Source organism: Mobula birostris, chromosome 3 (assembly GCF_030028105.1).
Source record: "Mobula birostris isolate sMobBir1 chromosome 3, sMobBir1.hap1, whole genome shotgun sequence".
In the NCBI taxonomy this organism is placed as follows: Eukaryota; Metazoa; Chordata; class Chondrichthyes; order Myliobatiformes; family Myliobatidae; genus Mobula; species Mobula birostris.
The window spans coordinates 150,282,186-150,294,219 of record NC_092372.1 but is presented as its reverse complement, the minus strand read 5'-3'; the positions used below and the strand labels follow the sequence as shown (position 1 = coordinate 150,294,219).

At 41.5% G+C, this 12,034-nt stretch overlaps 1 protein-coding gene across 3 annotated transcripts in view; it reads left to right on the top strand.

The window, feature by feature from the left end:
• Nucleotides 1-12,034, top strand: part of gabbr2 (gamma-aminobutyric acid (GABA) B receptor, 2) — a 1,055,299-nt gene that overhangs the window by 904,402 nt on the left and 138,863 nt on the right. For all 3 annotated transcript variants that reach the window (XM_072253441.1, XM_072253440.1, XM_072253442.1), the window contains one exon: nt 3,470-3,577. In XM_072253441.1, the coding sequence (XP_072109542.1) occupies nt 3,470-3,577 (108 nt within the window). The remainder of the gene's footprint in view (nt 1-3,469; nt 3,578-12,034) is intronic.

The following is a 12,034-nucleotide window of genomic DNA, read 5'->3' as shown; positions in this document are numbered from 1 at the left end:
AATTGCACAAGACTTGATCAGTATGTTTGCAGATGACACTAAATTAGGATGCATTACTGATAGTGAAGAAGTTTACCATGGGGGGGGGAGCTTGATCAGTTAGGGGAATGAACTGAGGGTTGGCAAATGGATTTCATACAGATAAATGTGAGGTGATGTATTTTGAATCTAAATTTGGTTTATCGTCACTATCTTACATAATGTGAAATTTGTTATTGTGCAGCAGTACAGTGAGAAGTCATAGAATTACTGTAAATTACAAAATAAATAACCTGTGCAAAATAAGGAATAATGATGTAGCGTAGGTGGGTTCATGGATCATTCAAAAATCAGGTGACAGACAGGAAGAAGCTGTTCCTGAATCACTGACTGTGGGTCTTCAGGCTCCTGTATTTCCTCCCTGATATTACTAATGAGAAAGAGCCGGATGATGAAGGTCCTTGAAGATGGATGCTGCGTCTGGAACATGTCCTTGATGGCAGGGAGGTTTGTGCCCATCATGGAGATGACTGAGTCTGCAACCCTCTACAGCCCCTTGTGAACCTGTACATTGGAGCCTTCATGCCAGGCAGAATGCTCTCCACTGTATATCTATAGACATTTGGAAGAATCTTTGATGATGTACCGTATCTCCTCAAACTCCAAACAAAGTAAAGCTGCTTGTGTATTTTCTCCGTGATTACATAAATATGTTAGGTGCAGGACAAATCCTCAGAGACATTGCCCAGTAAATTAAAGCAGCTCCCCATGTCCACAATACAAAGAGGTGTGTGTTCTCACACTAACCCTTACTGAAGTCCACAGTCAGTTCCTTGGTCTTGCTGAGATTAAAGGTGAGGTAGTTGTTGTGAAACCAATTAGCCAGTCAAGCTATCTCACTCCTCTACATCTCCTAATTGCCATCAGAGATTTTACTGACAACAGTTGTGTCATCTGCAGATTTATAAGTTGTGTTTGAACTGTGATTAGCCATACAGTCATGAGCGCAGAGACGTGTGGGCTAAGCACATATCTTTGAGGTGCACCTGTGTTGATTGCAAGCAAAGAAAAGCCAGTGTACGACTTATATTATAGATGGAAAGTCATGAGGGAATGTAATAGAACAGAGGGACTTAGTACAAGTGCACAGTTTGTTGAAAGCAGCATCACTGGTAGACAGGGTGATGAAAATTTTGTTTAGCATGCTGGACTTCATCAGTCAAGGCACTGAGTGTAGGAGTTGAGATACAAAATTGCAGTTGTATAAGTTATTGGTGAGATTGCATTCGAGTACTGTGTTCAGTTTTGTCACTGTTTTAGGAAAGACAGGGTTAAAGTGGAAAGGTTGTACAAAAGATTTATGAGGATGTTGCTAGGGCAAGAGGGTCTGAGTCACAGGGAGAGGTTGAGTAGTCTCAGCCTTTATTGGCTTATTATTGTCACATATATCAGCACACAGTAAAAGCTTGAGTCATTTTTTTAACATACCGCCTTAAATGCAAATCGTGGTGTTACATTTCCGTGTGCCTCACTACTTATGAAACTGTATAGTGCATTTGCTTAAACACTCAAACTATTGTATTTAATAGTGGTGCATGCTCAACAGTCCTGATGACCTACTCCTGCCCTCTTTTCTTATGTCCTTCTGTACTGACGTTAGTCTTTGCTCAGTTAATGGCGTATTTGTCATTTACTAATACACATTGTTTCCTGTGGGCTGAAGCTTAACTGACATAAGGTAACTCGCCTAAAGTAGAGAAGACTGCAGATGACCTTAAGGATAACCTTAGAGAGCTGTTGCCCTGGCACTGAACCATTTCACATGGCAGTGGCACTCTAGACTAGCTGGACAGGCATCAGCAATGGCGTATTCTAAGTGGCACTGAATCACAGCATCATTTGGCACAAGTACAGGCTCTGCTTCCTAACATGTCCGTGGCAACCAATGAGCAGCCTTCAGTACCACCCTAATCCATACAAAGGGTGTTCTTACCACATGGGCGGTTACTTCCCCTGGTCACCACTATCCTGGGATTTGCAGCTGGGAAAACTGTTGGAATGCTGGGATGACTTGCAATTAAAGCAGTAATTAGTGAATATCCCCTCTGCATCCCTCCAACTGCTTCCCCTTAAGAGGGACATGCACCAGGTAAATTCTGCTGATACATGAGATTCTAGAATTTACTCAAATTTATTGTGTGCTGATGTGTAAAGCAACACAATTCATGCTATTTGACTGCTGCAATCATTCTACAAGGTGTGTTGTGTGTTACGTACCCCGTAACTGGGTTGCCAAACCAGCAGAAATGGACCACTCGTTGGAGTCTGGATTACTAGGAACTAATAAAGTTTTGTTAAAGAAATAAGTAACACAGTACTCTAATCATAAGGATATAAATGCAACAGGTTAGCAATGATAATACAAACATGTACACAGAACTAGGGTAATAGGGATCAACCAAGCTCTATTGCAGTCTAGGGGTAAAATGATCAGTCTTAAGTGACGCAGAGATCAGTTCAGCTTAGTACAGTTTGCAGTAATCGCTGTTGCACCGTTGGGGGGGGCAGGGTATGCAATTTGGTTCAGTCAGACCTTTGATGTCTTCACAGTTGGTTTCCGGCAGACCCTTTTTTTATGTCTTCTATTCCGCTGTGGTCACCAATTGTGACCCCTCCGTTCCAGATACGATCGTTCTTCCGCGGCGAACCTGGCACCCAGGCAAGGGCGGACACACACACACCAGGTTCCCACCGATCGTACCTTTACACCCTGTGAGCCTATGGTCAGTTTCCGTGAACCGGACCTCCAAACTCTCACCAACTTGTGGGGGCACACCGCTCTTTCCAGGGTCTCGTTATCTCATGATCTCATGGTGTGTCGTGTGCCTTAGCGAACCTGCTCTTTTTATCCCCCTGCTGGGATATCATCTGTCCATCAAACTTCAAACAGTTCAGGTTCAAGGTAACCGGTCTGTCAATATTCTGAATTGTGTTTCTTTTCCATTAATCCCTCTCTCCTCTCTTATTAACATTTTGAATGTTTCTCCATTGTCTCTCTTATCTCTCCAATTAGCATCAATCGTCTGATAGCTTGGTTTGGCGTCACATGTGAAACCAGAATTTCTTGCTATAGGCCCCTTCCACTTCACTACTTTCAGCACCTGTTTTCGAATACAATCAAGAGTTTAAGGCCCATATTTCTTGGCTCGTATTCAAAAATGACTAAATAGCAAAACAATAATGCAATTAGCATTTTAAAGCTTGTTTAAAAAAATGTGTGTGTGTCTAAAGCTGAAAAGTAATTTCCAGGAAAAGTTTTAGAGTGTTGTAATTTTGGGTGGAAGTAATAACATTACTGACTCTCTGAATGTAAATATTCTAATTGATTGGAATTATTCATTGAATATAAATAGTATTCTGTGATCATAAAGTGTTGTTTGGTTAATTAAAGGTTGTTCTTTACCTTTATTTTCCACTTTTTGTCAATCAGGTTCGAACTTGGATTCTTACAGTTGGCTACACAACTGCATTTGGAGCTATGTTTGCAAAAACATGGAGAGTTCACGCTATATTCAAGAATGTAAAGATGAAGAAAAAAGTAAGTACCCCAAGATTGAAATGTTTACTTCATGCTTCAGTAGATGATCTGTGGTGCTGTTCACTGTAAGTTAGGGAATGTGCTGTTTTATAAGGCAAAGAACATATAGAAATACACAGTATGTCATTTTACAGATGAATGCATCTTAGTACATCCCTTTAGGGCTACGAGGTGTAATTGCTGCTATTATGTGCAACCTTAAGTCAACTTAGGATAAGATTGGCTCTTTATTTTTGTTGACTGTCGTGAACTGAATCGGAAGATATTTACTGCTGCTTGGGTAGTTTCTCCAGCACACTGTAAGTGCATGATTCCCTTTGTGTTTGATGTATACTCCTGATGGTTCAGGAGTGATTTCTCCTTCTTCACAATTCAGAGATGCCTGTGAGAGATTTGATTCTGTTACATCTATGCTGACAATTGCATCTTTACAATGTCAATGTTTTTCCTGAATTTTCATGTTCAGCTGCCAGTATCACCACCTGAACTGCATTGCTAAATCTTAAAATGTCCTTCACTAATTCTAATTTCATTAAATTCAAGCTTTTCAACCGTATCCTCGTGATGTTTAGTTTTAAAGGCCTATCTGATTTAAATCTACAAATATCCCTGCATGAAAATGATTATAAGTTTACCAGTTCTCTCTTTGATCTTTCCTGCTAACCAGGGCAATGGCGTTGAGAGTGAGGATGTGGGTGATGATGCGTCTTTGCATAACCACATATCAATTACTCTAACATCAATCGAAAGTTTCCCTCCGATGTAGTCCACTATTTTTCAATCATTCATGTGCCTTTGTAAGATTTTCTTAAATGCATCTACCACCACCCACAGCAGGGAGTTCCACGCATACACCACTCCCTGTGTAGAGTAACTTACCTCTGACATCTCCTCTGACATTCCTTCAATCACCTTAAAATTATGCCCCCCCTGTAATAGTCATTTCCGCCCTGGGAAAAAGTTCCTGGAGATCCACTCAATCTACGACTCTTATCATCTTGCACACCTCTATCAAGTCACCTCTCATTTGCCTTTGCTCCAAAGAGAGAAAAGCTCTAGCTCGCTCAACTTAGTTTCATAATAAATTCCGTCTAGTCCAGGCAGCATCCTGGTAAATGTCCTCTGCACTTCCACATCTTTCCTCTAATGAAGTGACCAGAACTGAAGTGTGGTCTAACCAGAGTTTTATAGAGCAGCAACATTACCTCATGGCTCTTGAACTTAATGAAGTCTAACATAAGATTTGCACAGACTCTCTACATGCTGCATCTAACTGTACACCAACCGTCCCATCCTCTAACCTATCACTCTGGTTCCTGTTGTTGTGCATTTAATATTTCAGCAATAAGTTCAAAGTTCAAAGGAAAGTTTATTATCAGAGTACATACATCTCACTGCATACAACCCTGAGATTCTTTTTCCTGCAGGCATACTTAGCAAGTCTATAGAACGGTAACTGTAAACAGGATAGATGAAAAACAAACTGTGCAAATGCAAATAAAAGTAAACAGCAATAAATAACGAGAGCATGAAAAAACAAGATAAAGAGTCCTTAAAGTGAGACCATTGGTTGTGGGAGCACCAGGGACAGAATGAGTGTAGCTATCCCTTTTTGTTCAAGAGCCTGATAATGAGCCTGATAATGAATATTTGAGTAATCATGTGAGTATATTGTTTGATTAAGCATTCTTAGTTGTTTGTATAATTATGGTTATATGTAAAAATACGTGAATTGCATACATCATAGTGCTACCGTGTGATACATGTGCACCTCGCTTACAGTAGCACAGTTAGACTCACATCTCAGACTTCTGTGTCTGCCTTTGAATTAGTTTGATGTTTTGCTGTTATAAAACATAACACCTCTCTCCCTACCAAACTAGTTTAAATCCTCAACAACAGTCTACCCAATCTGCCTGCAAGGATATTGGTCCCCCCTTGAGTTCAGATGTAACCCGTCCTGTTTTGTACCGGTCATACCTTCCCCAGAAAAGATCCCAATAATCCACAAATCTGAAACCCTGCACGTGCACCAATTCCTCAGCCATGCAACGCTCACTGGCTGAGGAATTATCCACAACGATGAGAAAATCTGCAGATGCTGGAAATCCAAAGCAGCACACACAAAATGCTGGAGGAACTCAGCAGGCCAGGCAGCATCTTTGGAGATAGATACTGCCTGGCCTTACTGAATTCCTTCAGCATTTTATGTGTGTTGCTTAGCACATTATCCATTAGAGTTCAGCGGACTGAAAAGTGATCTTTTGCAGATGTATAAAATCGTGATGGATACAGATAATTTGAATGTGCACACTTGGGGAACCAAGAACTGGGGAGTGTAGGTTTAAACGGAGATTTAATATAAACCTGAGGGGCAACCTTTTCAGGCAATGGTCCACATTTGAAATGAACTGACATTAACAACAATTAACAATATTTAAAAGGAAGTTGCATAGACAGATGAATAGGAACGATTTAGAAGGATGTGGGCCAAATGGGACTAGTTTAGATCGGCAGCTTGGTTGTCATGAAATGATTGTATTGATGGAGCTATTTATGTGTTGTATGTGTTCTGTGTAGTCCACTCAATCATCACCACAGGTCCTGTACTCCATACACCATGGCCACATTCTAACATATCAAGCATATGATCTGGGTTAATTAACTAAGACTTGAACAGCATTTCTCTCTGTTGTCCTTCATATCTGATTAGGACAAGAAAGTAAAACTGAAGGAGAACTTTGCTTCCCACGCCTCTTTGAAATCCATCACTGTTCACTGTTGATTGGCTAGTGTTTCTGAGATATCTTGTACCCGTGTGAAAGGAAATGCGCAAGTTGAGGTCTGCCTGATTAATTATGCTCCAGACTAAGGGTCTTGTTATTTTGAGCTGTCCTCCAGCTGCTGCAGAAACAAATCAATGCCTTTGATTTACAAATGTTCTGCACATCATTAGTGTTACATTTGATACCACATTATCATTAATTCTTTTTATGTTAAGACTGTTCCGGGGATTGGAGACTGTTCATTGAATTTGAAAATGGCGCTGCCAGAAGATATGGCAATGTTTAATCCATTGGGCTATGTAACAAATGCTGGGACTTCAAAACCTATCATATGTCTTGAAGAAACTGAATTTAACAAACCTGGTCATTTGTGGCCTAGAAATTGACCTATAGAGCTGGGTTCATCTGATTGACTAATAAGTTTAAAGGAAGTGAGCATGCCACTCCCTACCAGATAAGACTGAGATATAAAGTTAGTGTGCCTCAGGGGCTGATCCTTAAATGTTTGTATTCTAATTTGGGATGAATGTTAACATTGTCTGAAGAATACAAGATGAATTACTGTCTGATTTAACAAAGGACAAGGGTACTAGATGGATCAAGCTGGGCAAGACAAAAAAAAAAATATCGTATAAGAAAAAAAAGACAACCTAAGAAGATGAAGATCAAGTAGACCTGAAAGAGCAACACACATAAAAGTTGCTGGTGAACGCAGCAGGCCAGGCAGCATCTCTAGGAAGAGGTGCAGTCGACGTTTCAGGCCGAGACCCTTCGTCAGGACTAACTGAAGGAAGAGTGAGTAAGGGATTTGAAAGTTGGAGGGGGAGGGGGAGATCCAAAATGATAGGAGAAGACAGGAGGGGGAGGGATGGAGCCAGGAGCTGGACAGGTGATAGGCAAAAGGGATACGAGAGGATCATGGGACAGGAGGTCCGGGAAGAAAGACAAGCGGGGGGGGGGACCCAGAGGATGGGCAAGGGGTATATTCAGAGGGACAGAGGGAGAAAAAGGAGAGTGAGAGAAAGAATGTGTGTATAAAAATAAGTAACAGATGGGGTACGAGGGGGAGGTGGGGCATTAGCGGAAGTTAGAGAAGTCGATGTTCATGCCATCAGGTTGGAGGTTACCCAGACGGAATATAAGGTGTTGTTCCTCCAACCTGAGTGTGGCTTCATCTTTACAGTAGAGGAAGCCGTGGATAGACATTTCAGAATGGGAATGGGATGTGGAATTAAAATGTGTGGCCACTGGGAGATCCTGCTTTCTCTGGCGGACAGAGCGTTCCCGGACCTCCTGTCCCATGATCCTCTCGTATCCCTTTTGCCAATCACCTGTCCAGCTCTTGGCTCCATCCCTCCCCCTCCTGTCTTCTCCTATCATTTTGGATCTCCCCCTCACCCTCCAACTTTCAAATCCCTTACTCACTCTTCCTTCAGTTAGTCCTGACGAAGGGCCTCGGCCTGAAACGTCGACTGCACCTCTTCCTAGAGATGCTGCCTGGCCTGCTGCGTTCACCAGTAACTTTTATGTGTGTTGCCTGAATTTCCAGCATCTGCAGAATTCCTGTTGTTTGCATTTAAAGACCTGAAAAAGCAATGGCTTAGTGTAGGTTGAACCAGAAACAGGGATGGACAAGGCAGAGGGTCAACTAACTGATGAATGTGCCATTGTCATCAGCCACAGGGTGATTGGAATTGATAAGAAAAATGTGAAGAGGGCTAGGGTGACGAGCCAGCGCAACTGGTAGGATCAGGCTGAGAAGGCAGAGTAAGCCTCAAACTGAGCACAGAGCTTTGGGAGCAGGATGATTTGGAGTGGATCAGGCACACCCGGTGCGGACCTGGCAGTGTAAAGCTCAAGTGACCTAAGAGGGCCGTGTAGGGTGAACCAGAATGAATGATGAAATAACTAACCTACGAATGTGCACACTGGTAATTGGCCACTGGCTGAGCAGGGTGATTGAAAATGGATCAGCAAATGCAGAGAGAAAGCAGATCTGGCATTAAGTTAAGAGGATAAGATCATTCAAGGATAAATGAGGGAACATGAGGTTGGAGGTAGAGGATGTGGGCAAGGTCCTAAAAGAGTACTTTGCATTGGTATTGACCAAGGAGAAAGTTGTGGAGATAATGAGGTAAGTACGGAGCATGCAAATATGCTAGGGTATTTTGATATAAATGAGGAGGTAGTGTTGGGTCTCTTAAAGAACATTAAGATGGATGTCTCCATGGTTTGATTAGATATACAGTACCCCAGGTTATTGAGGTAAGCTAGAGCTGAGATTCTTAGGGCTTAGACCAAGATCTTTGTGTCCTTTTAAGCCACCAGTGAGGTCCTGGAGGACTGGTGAGTAGCTAATGCTGTTCCATTATTCAGGAAGGGAAATAAAGGTATACTGGAAGATGAAGGTGTATGGGTTCCAAGATGATTTATCCATTTGGATTCAGAATTGGCTTGCCCAGAGAAGACAGGGTAATGGGCAATGGAAATTATTGTGGCTGGAAGTCCATTACTAGTTGGGTTCTGCAGGGTTCTGTCCTGGAATTTCTGCAGCTTGTGAGATACATATATATAAATGACCTGGATGAAAATATAGAATGGTTGGTCAATAAGTTTTCAGATAATACAAGGGTTGGTGATGTTGTGGATAGTGCAGACGATCACCATATGATATAGCAAAATATACTGAAGATGACTTGCAGATATGGGTGGAGAAGTGGCAAAGATGGGATGGTAAAGAAGGTGTATACCATGCCTGCCTTGTTAGTTGAGGAACTGAGTTTAGTGAATAAAATTTATATTGCAGTTTTATAAAATCCTGGCATTCAATTCAGATCTCTGATTATAGGAAGGATGTGGAGGTTTTAGAGTGTGTGCCGAAGAGGTTTTCCAGCTGCTGCTTGGATTGAAGGAGTGAGCTGAAAGGAGAGGCTGGACAAACTTGGTTTATTTTCTCTGGAGCGACAGAAGTTGATAGTGTCATCGCTGATAACGAAATAACTGGACCTAGAACACATGCACTCTTAGGACTCCACCAGACTTTATACCACACTTTACTTTACTTGTGCACAAGGAAAACAGCATGGCCCCTGTCACCACACTCTTCTGAATTCTGAACAGAGAAATGACATTTTTAGACAGAATTGACTCGCAGTTACGAATATCGACCATTTTGTAAACAATGTGTGTTTGAATTCCTCGCTTGCAAGAACAATTACCATTCAATGTGCAGGTGTTAATAGTCAATGGAAACTATGAACTGACAACTGATGATACTTTGAAGTTAGTAAAACAATTGTCTCTAAGCTGGTGTGTGTGTCTTGGATCGCTATATCATCTGCAGACCACTGGTGTGCAAAGGGAGGCTATGCTCTTCAAAGACCTTTCTTGCCTGGGCTGCCTGCACTCTATCCTTGCCTGGATATTATGTTAACCCTTGCCTTACTGCACCTTCTATAAGGAGAGAGCTGATAGGCATTTGTATGTTTATGAGAGCTATTTATAGAGTAGATCTCGCTATCTTTTTCCCAGGATCAAAAAGCCTAATACTACTGGGTATGCATTTAAGATGCAAGGGATAAATTCAAAGTAGATGTATTGAACAAGATTTTTTTTTAACGCAGAGAATGGTGGGTTCCTGGAATGTGCTGCCAGGGTTTTAGTGGAGGCAAATGAGATAGAGGCTTTCTAAGATCAACACATGAATATGTAGAGAATGGAAGGATGGACAAAGTATGGGCAGAAGAGATTAGTTTAGTTTGTTAACAGAATATCAGCTTAATTAGTTTGGCACAACAAGGGCCTGTTTGTGTCTTGTACAGTTCTATGGTGCAGAAAATGAGCTGAGGCTAGGGTAATCAACAATTAACTGGCATGCAGACCTGAAGGACGGGTTAGTCTACTCCTGCTCCTGTTTTCTTGTACTTGGATGTGTTTAGATGAGCACTTGGAACAACATGGCAAAGAAGGCTACTGGATGAGGGCTGAAAAATGGGATCAGGATAGAAAGGAACTTGAACGGCAGTTTGGACAGAGTTGCGTGAAGGGCTAGTTTTCATACAGTATTATTCTGACTCTTTCTCATAAAATTCACAGCAGAACAATTATTGTTATAGGCAAAAGTTAATTCTTGATGTATTATTTTTCCCAAAACTCTCAGGGCAGCATGGAATAGTGAGGGAAAGGGGAAGGAAATATATATTTCTGTCAGAGGGAAAGTTAATGGCTTTACTTTCTCAATAGCTGAGAAAGTAATTCTGAAGAAATTTCAGCTCGAAATTGCTTTCCCTCTGCAGAAGTGGTGAAATGCAGTAAACAGTGATGAAAATAATTATGTAATTCTGGAGGATCACATAAAGTAGACAAACTCAGGGCTAATGAATTGTAAATAAGAAGTGTAGTATATCTCTCCAATTCCCTCTTCAATGGCACCATAGAATCTGCCTCCACTATATCGGCATGCAATTCATTCTGGATCCGAAGCATGTGGTTCTTCTTCTCCTGATATCACTCCTCCCCTTAACTCATGCCTGCAACCTTTAGTCAAAGACTTCTCCACTAAAGGGAAGAATCCCACAATATCCACTCTACCCATTTGTGGTGATAGATCTACAGTCCTATGAATTAATAAATTTATTTCACTTTAACATATTGTTTAAGGCAAACAAACTCAACTTCTCAAGTCTCCCCACTGCAGGTCTCTTCTCTCTCTGCCTTCACAGATGCTGCACAAATTCCTCCAGCAGTTTCCTCCAGATTAAAGCATTGAAGTCACTTGTATTTCCATCATGTTGTACACTTCTATCAATTCCCTCCTCAGCCTTCTCTTATCCTGAGGGAGAAGTCCTGGTCTCTGTAATCTATCTTTGTAACATGCTGACTGGAATTGATAGCAATCCCGTTGAGGTCAGATGAGATTTTTTATAAATATTCAAGCACCACTTCTCTGCTTTTATATTCTGTCTCATTGATAAAATTCCAGAATTGTGTATGTGCAATTTGCCCTGGAAATGACTGAACATCACCAAAATTAATATTACCACACTACCACATGGGCTTTTCAAGACAATTATTACCTAATAATCTGCACCTGTTCACCTTGGTATGAAAAACTGCAAAAAGGCAATATGGAATAATGGTCCTGACGAAGGGTCTCGGCCTGAATCGTCGACTGTACCTTTTCCTAGAGATGCTGCCTGGCCTGCTGCGTTCACCAGTGACTGATGTGTGTTGATGGAATAAGATGCATTGTTCCAAAAAGAGGTTTAAGAGCAGAGCACATTTGGACATTAGATGCACAAGTCATTGATAGTGACAGGGCAGGTAGATCCTGCACAATTGCCCTCCCCTCTCCATATCATAATAGATCTTTCAGTTCTTTCTTAACCATGAATTACCATTTCTCTGAGCATTCCATTGGCCCAGCCATTGCTGATGTTCTTAGATCCTGCAACAAATCTCTAGCAAGAAATATTCTCCATACATCCAATAACCCATGCCACTGTTTTAACTCATGGCTCCTATGAGAATGTTAAGGCAAATATCAATCCTATCTGCAGGCTGAGAATAAACAGGGAAGTGTTGGATCTCCTGTTAGGGAATGAGATAGGGCAGGTGACGGAGGTATGTGTTGGGGAGCACTTCGGGTCCAGTGATCACAATACCATTAGTT